At 55.5% G+C, this 19065-nt stretch overlaps 1 protein-coding gene across 1 annotated transcript in view; it reads right to left on the bottom strand.

Annotated features, from left to right (window-relative positions):
* AGRN (agrin) overlaps positions 1 to 19065 on the bottom strand; it is a 105531-nt gene that overhangs the window by 31721 nt on the left and 54745 nt on the right. Inside the window, 4 exon segments of the mRNA XM_068414456.1 lie at positions 2145 to 2351; positions 3255 to 3479; positions 4677 to 4901; positions 5869 to 6084. Of these exon segments, the coding sequence (XP_068270557.1) occupies positions 2145 to 2351; positions 3255 to 3479; positions 4677 to 4901; positions 5869 to 6084 (873 nt within the window).

The following is a 19065-nucleotide window of genomic DNA, read 5'->3' as shown; positions in this document are numbered from 1 at the left end:
ACCAGGCTGCTCCCAGCCCCATCCAACCTGGCCTTGAACACTGCCAGGGAGGGGGCAGCCACAGCTTCTCTGGGCCAGGGTCTCACCACCCTCACAGTAAGGAATTTCTTCCTAATATCTCATCTAAATCTACCCTCTCCTGTATACCCACAGCACAGAGGTGTCGATGGACTCGCCACGCTCCCCGCCCTCGGTGCTGGATGCAGACAGAGCCCAGAGCTCCCTCAGCCCCTGGTCTTGCTCATTGCCGAGTGTCCCATGAGCCCTGTCCCAGCCCGCGCTGGCAGCCTGCACCCGGCATCCCAAGGAGCCTCGGCCAGGCAGCCAGCCAGGGAGCACCAGCAGTGCTCGTGCTGGGAAGGGTGGACAGCGAGAGGAGAGTGACCAAGCTGGTGAAGGGTCTGGAGGGTCTGACCTATGAGGAATGGCTGAGGGAGCTGGGGGTGTTTAGCCTGGAGAAGAAGAGACTCAGAGGTGACCTTAGTGCAGTCTACAACTACCTGAAGGGAGGTTGTAGCACAGTGGGAGTCGGCCTCTTCTCCCAGGCAACCAGCGATAGGACAAGAGGACACAGCCTCAAGCTTCACCAGGGGAGGTTCAGGTTGGACATTAGGAAGCATTTCTTCTCAGCAAGGGTCATTAGCCATTGGAAGGGGCTGCCCAGGGAGGTGGTGGAGTCACCATCTCTGGAGGTGTTTAAGAAAAGGCTGGACATGGCACTTAGTGCCCTGGTCTAGTTGCCATGGTGGTGTCAGGGCAATGGTTGGACTTGATGATCCCAGAGGGCTCTTCCAACCTGAGTGATTCTGACTCTGAGAAGACCTGTCTTGACACACAGGCTAGCAAGCGACACCACCACCCCGTCCCCTTTTCTAAATCTGTTTCCCATCTCACACTGAGTCCAGCCTGGTGACACAGAGGAGGACGTGCTTTCTGTCCAAAGGGCAGCGCTGAGCTCAGTGAGAAGATGCTTTCCTAAGCTGATGGGGAGGCCAAAGCCTTGCCCACACCTTGTGGTGGTTTGCTCCAGGGTTGCCTGGGGCTGTCACAGGGACAGAGGACTGAAAAGTGCTCCTGTTGCCCTCCCCGTAGGGAGAACTTGGGGGAATGACTCCTGATCATTCAACCACCAGAAACACAGTGAAACGGACAATTAAAAATGACAGTTGTGATTACACTGAGTGTGATTTTGGGAGCCTGACAAACAGTTTTCAAGCAGCTGGGCCTGGCAGCATTAAAAACCTGCCGCAGGAGCACAAAGCCAACAAAAAGAGACCCACAACAAGGGGCTCAATTTCCAAGTACTTCAGAAGGTTTAGTACAGCTGAAACCTTATAAAACATCAGCTTAAAATAATAGGACACTGTTCTGGATCTAGTAAAAACCAATTTGAGCTGAAATGAACAGTCCTTCCAACTCATAGAAACCAATCCATGTTTAACCTCCTTCATTTTCTGTGCATAGATTTTAAAATTGGACGTTCCCAACATCCTTGGGCCTCCAAGGCCCATCCTATCACATACGCCTGCAAAAGCATCCATTGGAAAGGTCAAAAGCTTCTCCCAGAGACGAGACAAAGACACGGCGAGACCTCCGGAGAGCGGGTGCGCTGGGAGGAGTTTCCTTACGGAGAGTACCTGGAGCTGAGAGAAGGAGGCAGGCATGGAGGGGGGGAAGCGTGGAAGGAGCGTGGGGGCTGGCACTACCCTGGGAGGAGGGATGAACAGTGTGGGCTGCGTGGTGGGGAACGGCCACAGCGGTGAATGAGAGAAACCAGCAGGACATCACAGACACTTCGGTACCGTTTAAACACAAATGATTCTTCCTGGTGTTACTGAGGACGTCAGACAGAGACAAGACCAAGGAACACACGCACACACACACACACGAGGACTGCTGACTGCTGGAAGGAAAAAGAACGGGGAGGAATGGATATTCAGGGCTTGTCGACGGCAAGACTGAAGAGTCAGAGGGTGGGCAGCCAGCGACCGCTTACCTGCAGCTTTCCAGCATCAACACAAGCTGCCTGCACGGAAGGGACTGAGGCAGGCTGGGCTTAGAGTGGCTGCTGGAGCTGGGAAGTGAGAGGTGTGGGGGGTACCAGTGTCCCTGTGGGCGACCAGCCCGGCGGCACCAGTGCTTACCACAGGGTCCGCTGTGCTTTACTGGGATGGCAGCCTTCTGGTGGCACTCGGCCTTCTGGCGCTCGCAGTCGTTGCCATAGGTGCGGCTGTCGCGGGCGCACACGGGTCGGTAGGTGCCGTCGCAGGCGATGCGGTCGCAGGAGCAGCGCGCGGTGCCGCGGCGGTTCAGGCAGACGGCGTTGAACTTGCACTCGTCCTTGCATTTGTCTGCGAGGAGAGAGGGATACCGGATGGTTTAGTACAAGTAGGCCTCAAAACAGGCCCGAAAAGGCCTACTCTGTGTAACCTTTAGACAGAATCAACTTTTCTTTCAGCAGTTTCCCTTTCAGCTAAAAATAACAGCACGTTCTGAAGCTAACGGCATGTTTTGAAGACAGGGTCTGCTTCTGGGACTGATAACACTTAGAGTTATAGTCATCGCTGATTCTTGCTTGCACTTAGTCTTAGAGAATCCAAGGTCTCTGTTAAATTCCTCGCTAATTACAAAGAAGGGCCAGAGATAAGCAAGACTGTGAACAACATCTTTGTAGTGTCTTAACTGACTTGATTCACAGCTCTGGTGCCAGGAGTAGAAATAAATCCTGTAAGAATCAGAATATCTTCTCCTTGGAGCCACCTGCATGTGTCAATAGAAAGGCCTCGACCATGCTTGCGCAGAAGCGGGCTTGTACAGTGGACAGCATCACTATGGGGGGATTATGACCACCAGAGCCCACCCCAGACCCCTTCCCCAATTTAGCACGTGTGTGCAAAGACAATTACGTAATGTATTAGCATATGCATAAGTTTCTTGGAATAGGTGGGCTTTACTCAGAATTGTATGAATATTCATTTTTCTATAACGTATATAACGAGTGTGTTTTTGTCCCTGGGTGTGCGTGCCAGGAGGAGAGATCCCCCATGCACCCAGCGCTGCAATAAATCAATGTCAGCTTCTAAACTATCATTTGGGTTAGAGAGTTTTCTTGGGGACTATTTTCCGGTAACAAGAGGACAGCACAGCTCGCACCCGCCCCAGGGACAGCGGGGATGCTCTGATCACCAAGAGCACGGCCTGGAGCAGGGGGAAAGGTCAGGAACCCGCACCCCAGAAGGCAGAGAGGTACTTACCCTGCTGCTGGCACTGCCCTGAACGCACCTTCTGGATCTCCAGGCCCCGGATGGCCCCCGAGCGCCCCATCACGCACTCGTTGTCGTAAGTCACCCCGTCGTCGCCGCACACAAGCTCCCTCTTCGGGGGACAGTTCTCGGGGCGCAGGAGCATGTCTGCCTTGCGGGTGCGGGGGTTCACCCGGCACACGCGGTTCATGTCGTTGAGGACGCCTTTACACGGGTCTGAGCGCAGAGATGGAGCAGGCGGTCAGGCACCCTGACGCTGTCCCCAGAGAGGTGCCTCCTGGCCTGCCTTCAAGTGTTTCCAGGTTCTCTAGCCCTGCAGCTCAACCCACACTGCCTGAGTTTCTGCTGATGCCCAGCCAAAATCAGCAGGACCTGATTTTTGGAGGATTTGGAGGCTCAAAGCCACCTCTCTGCCCTAAAAACCAGGAGCACCCAGCGTAACATCACCTCTTTCACACCTCCCACTTGCACCCATCTCGCCCTACTTGGGACCGAGAGGTGAAGGTGCAATTAAAGCTCTGTCAGGTTTGCAGCCTGCCCAAACACACTCCTTCACCCGGGGACAAACACTGCTCTGGCACGTGTCCTGGCTGAGCTCATGGTTTTCCTAATGACTACAGTTGCTTTTAATTACAAGTATCCACAGCCATCATTAGCCATAGAGGAAGCCATCCTCGGAGTGGCAAGGACTGTGTTTGTGCTTCGGGATCTGCACCTGTCAGGCTCCTTTAATTAGAAGGAGCGCTGGGACACGGGCTGGCAGCAGGCTCCTCGCCAAAGCGGCGGCCGGGGAAACGGCAGGAGAGAAAGGAGGCGGCACAGATGTTGCTGCTGCTCTCTAGGTCAGTGGGTCACAGAATCCCAGCCTGGTTGGGGTGGGAAGGCACCTCTGGAGATCACCCAGTCCAACCCCCTGCCCAAGCAGGGTCACCCAGAGCGCGTTGCACAGGGTCGCATCCAGGTGGGTTTGAACATCTCCAGAGAAGAAGACCCCACCCTCCCTGGGCAGCCTGTCCCAGGGCTCTGGAATCCTTAAAGAAGTTTTTCCTCATATTGAGATGGAACTTCCCATGTTTCAGTTTGTGCCTGTTGCCCCTTGTCCTGTCACTGGGCACCACTGAGCAGAGTCTGGCCCATCCCCTTGACACCCGCCCCAAAGGTATTTGTAAGTAACAAGGTCCTGAGCAGAAACACCCACAGCCAAACGCAGCGGGGGAAGCACTGGCTTGGTCTGAGCTTCTGAAGCCATCACCCACAGACCAACCTTCTTCTGCCCACCCGCGTTTTTGAGCTGCTAGCAGCGGGTGTGCGGGCAGGTTTTTCCCCCCCAACCCTCGCCATATCCCACTACTCCTGATGCAAGAGGAAACGTTTTTAAAGCAAAACCCCCGGGGAGGCGAACAGAGGACTCACCACAGGCGCCATCGAACTTCTTGAAGACGTTCTCCTGCTTGTCGCAGGCGTGCTTGTTGAGGTCGCACTCGCTGCGATAGTCCCTGCCGTCGCTGCCGCACACCGCGCGCTCGGGCACGCCGCCGCAGGACGAGGGGCAGGCGCACTTGGCCGACTGGCCGTCGGCGGAGCGGACGCACGTGCTGCCGAAGCTGCAGGTCACCTCCGCGCAGGGGTCCCTGGAGCCTGCGGGAGAGAGCCGGGGGGAACACGGTGCAGGCGTGAGCACAGCGGCCACCCTCTCCCGGGAGAAATAAACCCGACACACGATGGTATCTACCCAGACAGCCCCAGTCCCTCTGAGCGTCCAGAAACGTCCACGATGCCGATGGACCATCGGCTCACCCACCCCGACGCCCGCGGAGGCAGGAGGACTGGGAAGCCGTAGGATCAGCCCCACGGTGTGTGAGCAAGGGAGCTCACACCCCAGCTCCAGGCAGAGCCTCCCCTTTCTAAACCTCCCCATGAGCCCCCTTCCCTGCACGTGCTCTCCGAGAGCCTCCTGCTCCAGCAAATGAGCAAAACAAGGGTCCTTAAGGCACCTCCTGCAAACCATAATTAGAGGAAGAACACAAGGAGCAATTTCCTCACTGACGGGGAAGGGCCAAAATTTATTTGCCAGCTTTTTTTTTTTTGCCCCTTTTTTTTTTATTTGCCACTTCCTAAATGATTATTATTTTAAATAACCCACTCGGCACTCTCTCCCCTCTGACACGAGCCCCAGCAGGAGTGCTGCATGCAGATTTATCGCAAGCCAGAGCGCTGCAGGAGAGAAAGGTCAAGTTAATTTACTCGGAGATGAGCAGACTGGGGGTCTCCTCATTTGCACAGCTCCTTGCTCGCAGCTGGTGAATGCCAGGCTGGGAAAAGGGCTTTCATCAGCCCACCCAGCCTGGTCCCTCCACCTTCTACCCATGGCAGATGTGACAGCGCAGCAGGCAGAGCTGCCCCAGACAGAGGGCTGTTCCTCCCTGGTCTTTGCCCATCCATTTACCTGCTGCTAAAACTCTGCCCATCACCACGGCAGAGCTGGTGATTCTCCAAGTGTCCCTGTCCCCATCCCCCAGGACATCACCAGCACTGCAGTGACAACATGAGCTTGGGACGAGTCTCCCATGTCACCTCCTGGAAGCAGGAGAGCTCCGGCACTCACCGCATGGCCCCTTGCTGATGACTTTGATCCGCCGCTGCTGGTTGCACTGGGCCTTCTCCAGCTCGCACTCGTTGCTGTAGGTGGAATAATCGGAGCCGCAGACGGGAGCCACCACGACGGGACAAGCAGTCTTCTTGCAGACGCAGGAGGCCTGGGAGGGGTCGGCGGGGCTCCTCTCGCACACCGCCCCGAACCCGCACAGCATCCCTCGGCACGCTGCGGGGCACAGACACGGGGAGCCAGGTGAGCCATGGCTGCTCCTCTGCCAGCAGGAGGGTGCAGAGCAGCACCGGGGCCAGGCACCTCCCCCCGTGCCTCCCCTCTCCCTCCACAGAGCTGCTCACACCATCCAGGCGAGGCAGGAGGATGCTCGAGGCACAGCAAGATCCCTCCCCAGCATAGGGCGAGGATGCCATCCTCTCGGCACGCTGCCAGGAACCAGGCGGTTCGGTTGGGCCCTTCTCCAGGGACACCAAGGGAGCATTTGAGGTGCAGCAGGGGCTAGGACAACCTTGTCAGAGCCACCCACCCCAAGGCATGTGCCTGAGAACACGGGTCTGCTGTGCCCTGAGCCCGTCTCCTGCCTGCGCCCAGAACCCAGGCACTGTTAACCTCAGCACCAGCTCCATCACACCAGTACCATGAGGAGCAGACAGCACAGAGGCCACGGGGATGGGCAGAGCAGACAGCGGGGTCGGTAAAGCCTATGACCCAGAGAAAGCTTCCTCTGAAGGGAGACTGTCCTTGCAAGGCAGCACCCCTCGGCCCTCGGGCACCATATTGTGAGTCCTCCACAACCCAACGTGTTTTCTGCTAACCAGCAAGGGAAGGGAAAGTCAAGGAACGAAGAAGAAAACATCCTCACCTGTCCCAGCGTGGGACAGACCGTCCCACACGCACACACTGCTTTATTCACAGGATCACAGAATCAATCATGTTGGAAGAGCCCTCTGGGATCATCGAGTCCAACCATTGCCCTGACACCACCATGGCAACTAGACCAGGGCACTAAGTGCCATGTCCAGTCTTTTCTTAAACACCTCCAGGGATGGTGACTCCACCACCTCCCTGGGCAGCCCCTTCCAATGGCTAATGACCCTTGCTGAGAAGAAATTCTTCCTAATGTCCAACCTGAACCTCCCCTGGCGAAGCGTGAGGCTGTGTCCTCTTGTCCCATCGCTGGTTGCCTGGGAGAAGAGGCCGACTCCCACTTCACTACAACCTCCCTTCAGGTAGTTGTAGACTGCACTAAGGTCACCTCTGAGCCTCCTCTTCTCCAGGCTAAACACCCCCAGCTCCCTCAGCCATTCCTCGGAGGTCAGACCCTCCAGACCCTTCACCAGCTTGGTCGCCCTCCTCTGGACTCGCTCCAACACCTCAACATCTTTCTTGAAGTGAGGGGCCATTTGTTGCCATTTATGCAAAGCAGCCAAGTCACATGGCTGGTGTCTCTCCGAAGGAGACGCACGAACCTCTCTATCACACCCGCTAATCAGAGCAGCCAGCACAGACCAGTTCAGCATCTGCATTGCTAATGTGGCAGGGAACGTAATTCTTCGGGTGAAGGGAGGAAGGGAGAGGACAAGTGTCTCTAGAGTCAGCGGTCTGGAGGTGAGACAGCGAGATCCAGAGCCTCCTGCCCACCCCTTGCCGCCCCGCGCTCTCCCACGCACGCGGCACACGTTAGAAACAGAGACTGACCTACATAACGAGAGAAAAGAGAAATCATAAAAGGCAAAATAAAATGCTCCGCAGCGGCTCATTTACACTTCAATTCCCGGGCGCTTGCCTTTGACTGCCTCGCGATTTCGAGCTCATACGCACGGCAACAACACACCGCTAAGAGACTAATAGCATCAAATAAAAAAGAACTCTCTTCCTCTCCTGCCCAATATCTAAAAGCAATCCATCATTTTTATGAAGCGCTCTGGATAGTCTCTCCTGCTCTTCCCATTGCTGCTCTTCCTCTGCCTTATTATTTTTTTAAATGCAGATGAGCCTGCTGAGCTCCGAGATTAGAGGGTTGCATCGCTCATGGTTTCGACCCTTCTTCAAAGAAACTTTTACAATTGTTCATTTAGATTTGGAGCCAAACTGGGGCTTGTCACCTCGTAAGTGATCCTCCCTGTAATTGTTTTGCCTGCATATATTTAAGAAGCTCTTAATCTGAAGTGATAAAAGCAATGGTAAATGACAAAAAAGCCACAAAGTATTATAAAATTAATTGGGTAAAGCCACATAAACAAAACTGATAATTTATCAGAATCACAGAATCAATCAGGTTGGAAGAGACCTCTGGGATCATCAAGTCCAACCATTGCCCTGACACCAGAATGGAAGTTTCAGTCTACCCTTGCCCCCAGAATCATATTTCATAAATACATTGGGGACATAATAGGCCAATGTGTGAGCTAAAGAGATTATATAAAGGGTATTTATTTACCTCCTGTTGAGGAACAGCTTTTGCAGCACCGGTGTTTGACAGACACTTCCCACTCCCTGCCAACGAGCTCCGTCCTGGAGAGAGAAGCTCGCACACCGCGGTGCCTCAGAGCTTGTCCCAACTCAACCAGATGGCCCAGCTGCCCCATGGATGCCTGGGCAGGACACAGAGCAAGGGTGCAACCCCCAAACATCATGCTCAGTCCTTCCTCCAGACAAGAACCCAGCTTTTCAGTGATCAGGCCGAGAAGCAGACAAAGCAAGAAAGAAAAATGCTTCAAACAAGAAACAAATTGTGACAAGCAAATTGGCTGGTTAAGTTTCTTTCACTGCTACTGGTGAAGAAGCCTGTTTGTTCACAACAGATGATTTTGAAAACTCACCCAACCCAATGCTGTGATGCAGCTGGATGATGCAAGCTCAGAACCCAACAAGAATAAACCAAAACGTCTTAATCCCCCTGCCAGACCCAGGAGGTGAAACAGGTTTATTATGTCTGCTAAGACAGAATTGTTTTGGTTGGAAAGGGCCTTTAAGATCATCAAGTCCAACCACTAACTTGACACTACCCAGTCCACCACTAACCCATGTCCCTCAGCACCACATCCACACAGCTTTTAAATCACTCCAGGGATGGTGACTCCACCACTGCCCTGGGCAGCCTGTTCCAGTGCTTGACAACGCTTTGGTTGAAGAAATTGTTCCTAGTATCCAAACCAAAACTCCCCTGGCACAACTTGAGGCTGTTTCCTCTTGTCCTATCGCGAGTTGCCTGGGAGAAGAGGCCGACTCCCACTGCGCTACAACCTCCCTTCAGGTAGTTGTAGACTGCACTAAGGTCACCTCGGAGCCTCCTCTTCTCCAGGCTAAACACCCCCAGCTCCCTCAGCTGTTTCTCGGAGGTCAGACCCTCCAGACCCTTCCCCAGCTTGGTCGCCCTCCTCTGGACTCGCTCCAACACCTCAACATCTTTCTTGAAGTGCGGGGCCCAGAACTGGACACAGGATTCAAGGTGCGGCCTCACCAGTGCTGAGTACAGAGGGACGATCACTTCCCTCGACCGGCTGGTCAGTGCTGCAGAGGGGAGGTGGGATGTGTCAGCACTCGTTCAAGACTGTGCTCCAAACCCATCCCCAAAGTACCCGGCGAGGCTACGCAGCGAGGTCGGACGGGATGTAAAGCGAAGCGCGGCACTGGTTAAAGCATCCCAGCGCTGCGGGGAGGAGGCGTTTGGCAAACAACGAGAGCAGCACTTGTCTGGAGCAGAAAAAAAGCTACAGCTCGGAGCTGACCTTTCCCAAACCTCCTGAGTCACCGAGGATGAGGGAGAGAAACAGCTCAAGTGAGGTATCTATACAACACTCGAGCAGGCTGTACAGAACAAAAGGGAGGGCTCGGGTTTATTGTAAGCACGCTGAATACCAGCCAAGCCTCTCCGTGTCTCTTAGCAGCACTGGAGCAGAAACAGAATAATAAATAACAATAACAACAACAACAACAATAAAAAAGTGCACTTGCTGGAGAGGAAGGGAAAAGCAAAAGGTGTTGTTAGGAATAATTCATGGTACCGTGCGTCCCCACCACAACTGAGTCAGCATGACTCCATGGGCGGGCAGAGCAGGCTCCTCTCCCCAGGCTGAGCCTGCAAAAGCAAGAAAGGCTTTTAGAAGATATCACAGAATCAATCAGGTTGGAAGAGACCTCTGGGATCATCGAGTCCAACCATTGACCTGACATATCAAGGCTAAGGGGAAGACCTGGCTGGGTTCAGAGCCTCGCTCCAGCTCAGATATGCTCTGAGGCTCTCCCTTGCATCCTGCAGCAATCACCTGGGTCGGGGTGAAGAGCACCAAGGGATGCTAACAACGGTTTCCTGGCCTCTGGCTAATTGGGGTAGGTGATGGGCACATCGAAGGGCACTGGTCTCTCCTCCCAAACGACAGAAGCCACCTATGGAAACACCCTTCCCAGCCTGCCCAGTGATCCTCTGGATCAACGCACAGGAGGCCAGGGTGGGATGCCTGCATCGAGAAACCACAGAGAAGAAAAGGGGAAAGGAGAGAGGTGACAAGCTGAGAGGAGCCTCTGGGAGCCTGTCTATGCTGGCAGCTGGGTGGGAAGAGGAAGAGTCGGGGTTGCATTCATCAGAACCGAGCCACTCCTGCAGAAAGAACAACTGCCCGTCGCACCAGGTGTAACAACCCCAGTTCAGAGCCAAGGCTCCCACCCCATCCATGACACTTCCTCAGGCAGCCCCTAACGAGCACCAGGGAGGGAGCAGGACGCTTCATTACCCGGGAAGCCCCTGCCAAGGTGCAGCTCAGCGTTTCCCCGAGCAGGCAGCGCGGGCGCAGGTGGCTGGTGCTCCGCGAGGAGCTGCCAGGGCAGATGGCACCAGCTCCACCTCCTCGCGTCCAACAGTGCCTGCAGATGCCCCAAACGGCTGGAAGGAGAGCTGAGAATGGGAGGGCTCCACCGTGGCCAAGAGGGAGGGCCAGAGCCACTGTGGGAAGGGCTAGGAGCCCCCGAGGCTCCTCGCACACAGCTCCGCTCCGCAGAGGGATGCAGGAGATGGTGTGAGGCTGGAGGCAGCTCGGGAGGAGACTGCGCTGAAGTAAAGGTCCTGCTTGAGCTGGGTCCGAGGGACTGGGCAAAATGAAGATGCTGCACAGCACACACACGTGTACTGGCCCATTCTGGAGCACTCCCAGGCTGGAGCTGGCAAGACTATTGTGCCAAGTGGCAATACACGTATGCCAAGGGCTCGCCCTGTGCCTCAGCACCCCCCTCGCTCCCCACACACACACAGGCTTGCACTGTGCCCTCCTTCAGTTCCCTGCATCCCAAAAACCACACCAGCCAAGGCTTCCAGTTGCATGCTGCCCTCCCAGCCTCGACCTCCACCTCTCTCCCAGCTACCAGTCCTGGCCATGCCTCTGTTTGCACCAAGTGCTCCAGGCAGAGCTCTTGGGTGAGCTTCTGAGCCCACCCCAGCCTTCTCCCAAGCCTCCTAAACCAGAGCAGTGAGGGTGGGCAGGAGGGAGATTGCGGCCAGCTGCAGGCAGGGAGGGTGGAGAGCAGCTTCCAGCTTCAACTCCCCATCCAGATCTACACCTTGGTTCTCCCATTTACAAAAAAATGCAGATAACAATAATCACCAAACCCCCAACGTCAGTAGGTAAATAGCTCAATATAACTACTAGGGATTAATAACAAGCTGGCTTCATCAAGTGCTTTGAGATCTTGAGTTGAAGAGCTCTAATAAGCCCCAAGCATTCACATTAAAATGTTACTCCAGCTTAATAACAATAATCAGAACTGTAACGTCAAAATTGCTCTTTTCCACTGTACAGAAAAGAAAAAAATGCTACTAGAGCACTTGCTGATTGCTTATTGCACCCTGCCACGCGCTCTGCAGCTCCTGCCTGCCCCGTGCTCCCCGGCAGCGCCCGGCCATGGGGCCAGGCCACCCAGAGAAGTCCCTGAGAGGGGCTCGGGCAGGCACAGGGTTCCTTCCCCAGAAGCTTTCTCCTCGGCAGGGGGAATCCTGCCACGGGAGGAGGAGGAAGAGGAGGGCCCTGAACACCCACAGAGGAGGGGGGACACCAGGAAAATGCACAGGCGGGTGCTGGCAGCTGCCCCCTCCCCAGCCAGCCCTGCCTGCTGAAGGCAGAGCCTGGACCTGCTCCAGATCCCAGGGGAGACCGTCCCTTCTCCAAGCTGGGCTGAGAAAAGCAATCAGAAAAGCACAGCCAGAAACTTGATTGCAGCTCCGGGGTGGGAGATAGGAGGGTGGGATGTACCTGCTTCCATGGCTTGAAGTGTCTCCAGTGACAGGAAAGGGGTAGGAGAGAGAAAAGGCTAACGATAGCCACGCTGCCATGCTCTGCACAGCCACGGATCCCTGCAGCAAGGGCTGCGGGCAGGAGACAGAGAGAGAAAGACACTTCCCCTCAGGGCTAAACAAAAACCAGTTGTTCTATCACCCAAGAGCCCTCCCCAGCTGAGAAAGGGAATTGGGAAAAGGAGGGAGACTCGTGGGTTGAAATTTAAACAGATATAACAAAATAAGAAAACCCATATCAATACTAACACAAAAAGACACAAAGTTATACTCAGCCCATAAACTGGTGGCAAGTTCCTCCAGGGATCCCAGCCGTTGAGAAGAGAGGAGGAGTGAAGGGAGAGGAAAGCAGAGCCCCACAAGCCTCCCCATTTATAGTGACCCTGATGTTAATGCTATAGAACACACCTGTGGGGCAGCTGCCCTGGCTTTCACTGCTAATGGCCTTGATCACCATCCCACAGCTGGCCACACACTGAAACAAAATGTAACAGAAAAGCAATTCTATAATTTTATCCCCACGAAACCAGGACAATAGGAAGAGCCTGAAATCGAAGAACGAGGATGTCCGTGCCAAATGTGCAAGGTGGCTGCCCTTTAATCTAATGCTATTGGATTAAAAACTTGCCCTCTCTGGAAAGCGGTGGGTGCTCCCCTGGTAAAGCCATCAAAAGCAGCCTGGACTGGGGAATACAGAGTGGAGAGCAGCCCTCAACTAGCCAGGCTGGGCAGCAGGAGGGAAAAAGCTGTGATGCTTGAATACCCCTTTTCAATCCCTAACGCACGCTGATGGGCACTGAGCTGACGTGCACACCTGCGTCCCACCTACTGCTGGCCCCCACTTGGTCCCCAAGGATGGGAAGGTCACAAGTGGACCACGCTAGTGACTTGCCCCATCCCAAATCCTGCCTCAGAGCAGTCACTGTTGAATACATGTGTTAGAGAGGGGAAGCCACCATCAGGGAGCAGGAGAGAAGCCCTGAGAAGCGCTGGACAGCGCCCGTGGAGCCACCATGGAGAGCTCCTCTGGAGGACTGGCGTGTGCGGCAAGCAAGGACACCGGGGGCCAAGGGTGATCCTTCCTTCTGGAGAGGGTGCAAGGCCCCACCACGACAGCCGAAGCAAGCCTGCCCTGCTGCCATCCAATATGTAAGGACATTGCTGGTGCAACAGGCAGGGGAAGGCAGCAAGGAGCAGGGCTGAGCTGCTTTTGTTCCTGCACCTGAAGGGGCTACAGGAAAGCTGGAGAGGGACTTTTTACAAGGGCATGGAGTGATGGGACGAGGGGGAATGGTTTTAAACTGAAAGAGGGCAGATTTAGGTTAGATATTAGGAAGAAATTCCTTACTGTGAGGATGGTGAGACCCTGGCCCAGGCTGCCCAGAGAAGCTGTGGCTGCCCCCTCCCTGGCAGTGTTCAAGGCCAGGTTGGATGGGGCTTGGAGCAACCTGGTCTGGTGGAAGGTGTCCCTGCCTGTGGCAGGGGGGTTGGAACTAGATGGTCTCTAGTCCCTTCCAACCCAAACCAGTCTGTGATTCTATGATTGTGCCAAAAGGGCAGAGGGAAACGTGAGGCCCCTGGGGACGGAGCTGTGCGTGTCTCAGGACAGCAAGGCCGGCATTAATTCTGCATGAGCACGAGGTGCCCGTTGCCATGGAATCGGCGAGGCTGGTGCTCCAGCCGAGCCTCTCGCCCATGCACATCGACTCCTCTTCCCGCGCCCACCCTCCCCGCCATCAATATTAATCGCATCAGCCAGGGCTTGCTCGGTGAGGGAGAAGGAGCCGCCTGCCCTGCTCGAAGGGGTCAGGAGGGGCGGGCAGCCAGGAAAAAAGTTGATCAGTTGGATGATCTAAAAGCAAAATGACGTGCTGGAGGCAGAGAGATGGGAGTGAGCAAGGCACAGGCAGTGCAGGGTGGAGCAGGGAGGAGTTTAAAGCATCGTATTCTTGGGTCTAAGACATCAAAGTCACTCTTGCAAATCAAACATCATCTTAAAAGACTCCCTCGTTAATCTGTCACGAGCCCCCTGCGAGAGCGGCTCCGAGCAGGCTGTCACGGCTCCTCATCACTGGGAGAATTCATCAGCCTCCACCTGAGAGGAGCAGTTTGGAAACGCGCTCCGAAGGCTGCGAGCGGGCAGGCTGCCTCGGCAGCAGGCTCCAGCACACACAGGTCCCTCCAGCCTCCCCACAGAGCAGGACCCTGCCCCGAGGAGCCACGCCGCCACGCACCACCCAAAGCCCAGCGCACCCACATGGGATGGCAGCCCATACATAGCCCACGCGAAGGAGGCATGCAAGGGCAAGGAAAAAAAAAAATACTTGGTTTTAACCTGCTCCCACCTGCCTGCTGAGGCCCCGCTCTGCAAAACAGAGTGTTTACAAATCAGGGAGATTAGAGAGCTCAGGGAGGGCTGCAGCAGCCTCTGCACGCCTGGAGGCAAAGACAGCTCAGCCACGGCGGGTCCGCAGCCAGCGCTCAGCTGCACGGCTGGCACAGCCAGCACGCTGCCCTTTGCCGACCTTTCCCAGGCCACCAGGCACGCTGCAAGGTCTGCTCATGCTCTTTGCAAGCAGCTTGCTCACACCCTGGGGTCTCAGCCAGCTTCGTGCCTCCTGCTGCCTTTCGCTCCCCCTCTGCACTTCATACAACGTATTAAACGTAGCGACTGCATCCCCAAGCCACAGGGACACTCCTCACGTCACCGGGACCTCGGGGCACGTTCCTACAAATACAACGTTCCCTTGGCCAGGAGGCACAGATGGCACCAGGAGTATTTGCAGTGGGTTGACTCGGGAGCTGGTAGCGATGCACCAGCTCTCTCTGAAAGGTGTCACGCACCAACTCCAGCATGACATGGCCAAGGGGGAGAGAAGGCAAAGCAAGAGAAATGCTGTTTCTTTGTCATAACGCCCCAAGGATAGTCTTGGGAGATGTCAGGCAAGCTTGGCAACCTGTACCCTTAGCAAGGACCTGATACAGGGAAAACCAGGAACACCTTAGCCGTTCTCCCATCGGCTCCTCTTCTCACACTTAAGCCACGTAACATGAAAGTGCATAAATTGATCCCCAAGAGAAAGCTCAAACCTCACTGTAAATGGAGAAGAAAACACTCTCGAGAGATCAAAAGTGGTGTCTAATAACTGCTGCTGCCTTATCTACTGCTCAGCTTTTGAAGAGCTCTGTTTAGCATCTCTCCTCTCTCCAGAGCAGCGCTGCAGCAGCCTGAGCGGGCTCGGCTGAAGCACACGGAGCTCGGGATGCAAACCCCAGGCAGCGAAGCCATCGCTCCCGCTGCGGCAGCGGGCAAGAAAGCTCAACTGGGTGGTGGGGTGAGTGCATTGGGGTGAAGCTCCACAAGCAGACCCCAGTCCTGGCTCCCGAGCTGTGGCCTCGCTGCTGTAGGGTATGAATACAAGAAAGAAAAAAGGAAGGGGAAGCCAAAGCCTTAACCAGGGCGACTTCAGTGCAGGACCCCCTGGCCAGCTAGGGATGGCCAGCTTCACCCCGGGGGCATGAACTGCCCAGGATCTGGGGCTAACAGGAGAGCACCCCACGACACCCCCATGCCCGAGGAGTGGGTGCAAGCGCTGTGCCGGCAGTGCAGGAGGTTGCAACGGAGCCTTAGCGAAGGAGTAGGCACTGTGTAATTAAAAGGGAGCAGCTGCTGAGGAGCCTGGCACAAAAATTCCACCTTGAGCAGAGCCGAGTGGTTTTCTCCTGTTCCATGGTGTGTGACCAGCCCAGAGGGCTCTTCCAACCTGATTGATTCTGTGATTCTGTGATTATTGCTGGAGCACATCGCTTTCCCCGCTCCCACAATTCAAACCACACGTGCAGGAGAGGGTTTGGGCCGGGAAAAGCACGGGTGCGAAGAGTGTGGGGTGGTCAGGAAAGACCAAGGGCTGCAAAGTGCATCTGTGGGCAGACAAAAAAAAGCCAGGTCTGCAACACCTTCCTCTTGTACTAACCAGGCTCAGCCCCGCCGCGAAGCCTGAGCTGTGAATTCATTTTGCAGCATCCAAGTCTTATGTTGGCTCGTGTCACAAAGAGGCACAGGCTGGGATTAGCAGCCAAAGGCAGCGGGGTGTTCCAGCACCGCCACGCACAACGGGAACAAAACTGAAGAGCTGGCGGTTTATTTTAAGCCGTATTTTCATGGCTCTCTCCCCAGGGCAGCCGAGTGTCCCCTCCCCTGTCCCCTGAGCAGGCGCAGAGCTGCCTTGGAGAAACTAGAAGCCCAGGGCTGGCTCCCAGTATTCGAGAGGGACTGGAGAAGGAAGGGCTCAGCGGGAAGGTACAGACAGCACATGCATCTCCCGAGGCGCGAGCCAGCCCCAGCCGTCTCACCGTGAGGTGTAACCCCAGGGCCGTGGGCAGCAGAGGAGACAAGGGGAGGTGAGACCTTACATGACCTCTAGCCCAAGGCAATTATCTCCCCCAATAGGGGGGGACCTATTTCCATACCAATAGGTTACTGGGCAGAGGAAGCTGTTCATCAGGATTATGGGGTGTTAATTAAAAACGATCAAATAAAAGGAAGGAGCATCTTTTCCTGATGAAGTATCAAACAGGAGGAGCAAGACCAGGAGCTGCGATACGTGGCTGCTGCTCAGGCACAGCCAGGACGAGCACCGCAGCCCCGCGCAGCCGGGTGAAGCCTCTCCCCACACCACACACAATCACAGAATCACTCAGGTTGGAAGAGCCCTCTGGGCTCATCGAGTCCAACCATTGCCCTGACACCACCATGGCAACTAGACCAGGGCACTAAGTGCCATGTCCAGGCTTTTCTTAAACACCTCCAGAGATGGTGACTCCACCACCTCCCTGGGCAGCCCCTTCCAATGGTTAATGACCCTTGCTGAGAAGAAATGCTTCCTAATGTCCAACCTGCAGGACTAACCCACTAACTGACTTCTCACGCAGACTTGAACAGCCACCTGCACCAGCATCTTCTCTGCCTCACCCCACGCCTGGACCAGTTCTGCAAACCCTGTATTTACGGGGCTGCCAGGCACACGAAAGCATTTTTCCAATATTTAATTTCTCAGATGTCCTCATCTCACGCATCACTGCTGCTTTTATGCATCCATAAATAAGCGCTTAGCGCTGCTCCCTTGGCCTGGCGCGGCGGGTTGGGCCAGCACCGTTCTATCCACGCTTGCCAAAAGGAAATGGGTGTCCAGCCCTCTCAGCCTTCTCAGATGTTTCCAAACCCAGCAGAGATGGGACCCACATCTGCAAAGCTGCACGGACACCAGCAGAAGGGCTGGCTCCCACCACCCTGGCAAGCTCTCGTGCCTACCCCCGTGCCTAAGGGATGCTCGCTCGAGACAGGCAGAAGCAAGATGCAGCTCTGAGATTAGGACACAGCCCTGAGCGTGACCCCGAAAGCTGCTGGGGCCCCCCGCAAAAGCAAACACCAACCCCAAGCTTGGCTCCTGCGAATGACCCCACCGAGGGATGCTGCAAACAAACCGAAATCAAACCTCTCGGCACAGATGCTGCGAGAACAAGGAGAGGGGAGGAGGGACCCTCCCAAGTCTCCCCCACCATTCATTTCACCCCAGGGGCCGCGGGAAGGCACAGCCCACCCTGCCTGCCCCCCGCACCGCACCTGCCAGCCCCCCTCCGAGCACCCCTGCCCCAGGGGGCCACAGCTGAGCCAGCATCCACCCCCTCTCCGGCTCCCCACGCAGACACTCCCCAGCTCCTGCCTACCGCTGCCGAGAGAGGAGAGGAATTAGCCAGCTCGGATGCCACGGGCCAGTTTCTCAGCTGGGAAAAAAAGGCAAGAGCCCTTCACGGAGTGCTGCGTTGAAGTGAGCCAGGCCTTGAGACTCCATAGAGCCCAACAACCCCCTGCCCAGACGTGGGAGCACCAGCAGCGCGGGAGATTTGGGAGAAAGCGGTGAGTTAACAGAATCACTGAATCAATGAGGTTGGAAGAGCCCTCTGGGCTCATCGAGTCCAACCATTGCCCTGACACCACCATGGCAACTAGACCAGGGCACTAAGTGCCATGTCCAGGCTTTTCTTAAACACCTCCAGAGATGGTGACTCCACCACCTCCCTGGGCAGCCCCTTCCAATGGCTAATGACCCTTGCTGAGAAGAAATGCTTCCTAATGTCCAACCTGACCCTCCCCTGGCGAAGCTTGACCCTGTGTCCTCTTGTCCTCTTGTGCCAGCATAGGACAGGAGGGCCATTGCCATTGCCCTCACCCAGTAAACCTCAGCCAAACCCCAGCAGTTTACAAGAACACACATGGCCCCATCCGAGCCACTGGACCACGTGCAGGACAAGAGCCGCGTCTCCAAGCCAGCGCAGGCGATGAACGCTGCCAGTCCCTCTGGTGCAGCCGAAGCAGCAGGGACCAGCCCCTTCACCCTGGGGAGGACCCTCTGCCCCGTGCTCCCCGCTGCCCAGAAACGCTCCCCAAAGACACCGCGAGGCATCGGCACCGTATCACGCTCGCAAAAGGAGGTGCCTCCTTTGGCAGCCCACCAAGGGTGGTAGTTTTCCATCTCCTGTGGGGACCAGAGCTCTTTTGGAGTATGTCATCTGGAGGGGCTGGGCTGCAAATATTTTGGAGCCCTAAGCTAGGAGTTACACCTACGTTCGTTTTTATTTTTGCTTTAGGTGCCTTCTCCAGTCCAATTATAGATTAATCACATTTTATCTCGCATCCGTTTCTCCCCCGCCTCTTTCCCCACCCCCATCAGAGAAGGGAAGAAAGAAAGAAACAAACATGTTATTAATTGGCTGCTGTTTTCTGCTGGGTTCTTATCTCTGCACGTGAAACACGGGAGCCTGGGGAAGGTGACTGAACAGCCTGCCAGCAGAAAGCAGCGCATTTTAAGCCTGATTTTCAGAGAAAACAAAGCTCCTGTGATGACATTATC

Source organism: Nyctibius grandis, chromosome 17, assembly GCF_013368605.1.
Source record: "Nyctibius grandis isolate bNycGra1 chromosome 17, bNycGra1.pri, whole genome shotgun sequence".
Lineage (NCBI taxonomy): Eukaryota > Metazoa > Chordata > Aves > Nyctibiiformes > Nyctibiidae > Nyctibius > Nyctibius grandis.
The sequence above is the reverse complement of the archived record's forward strand: the minus strand, read 5'-3'. Positions and strand labels throughout refer to the sequence as shown.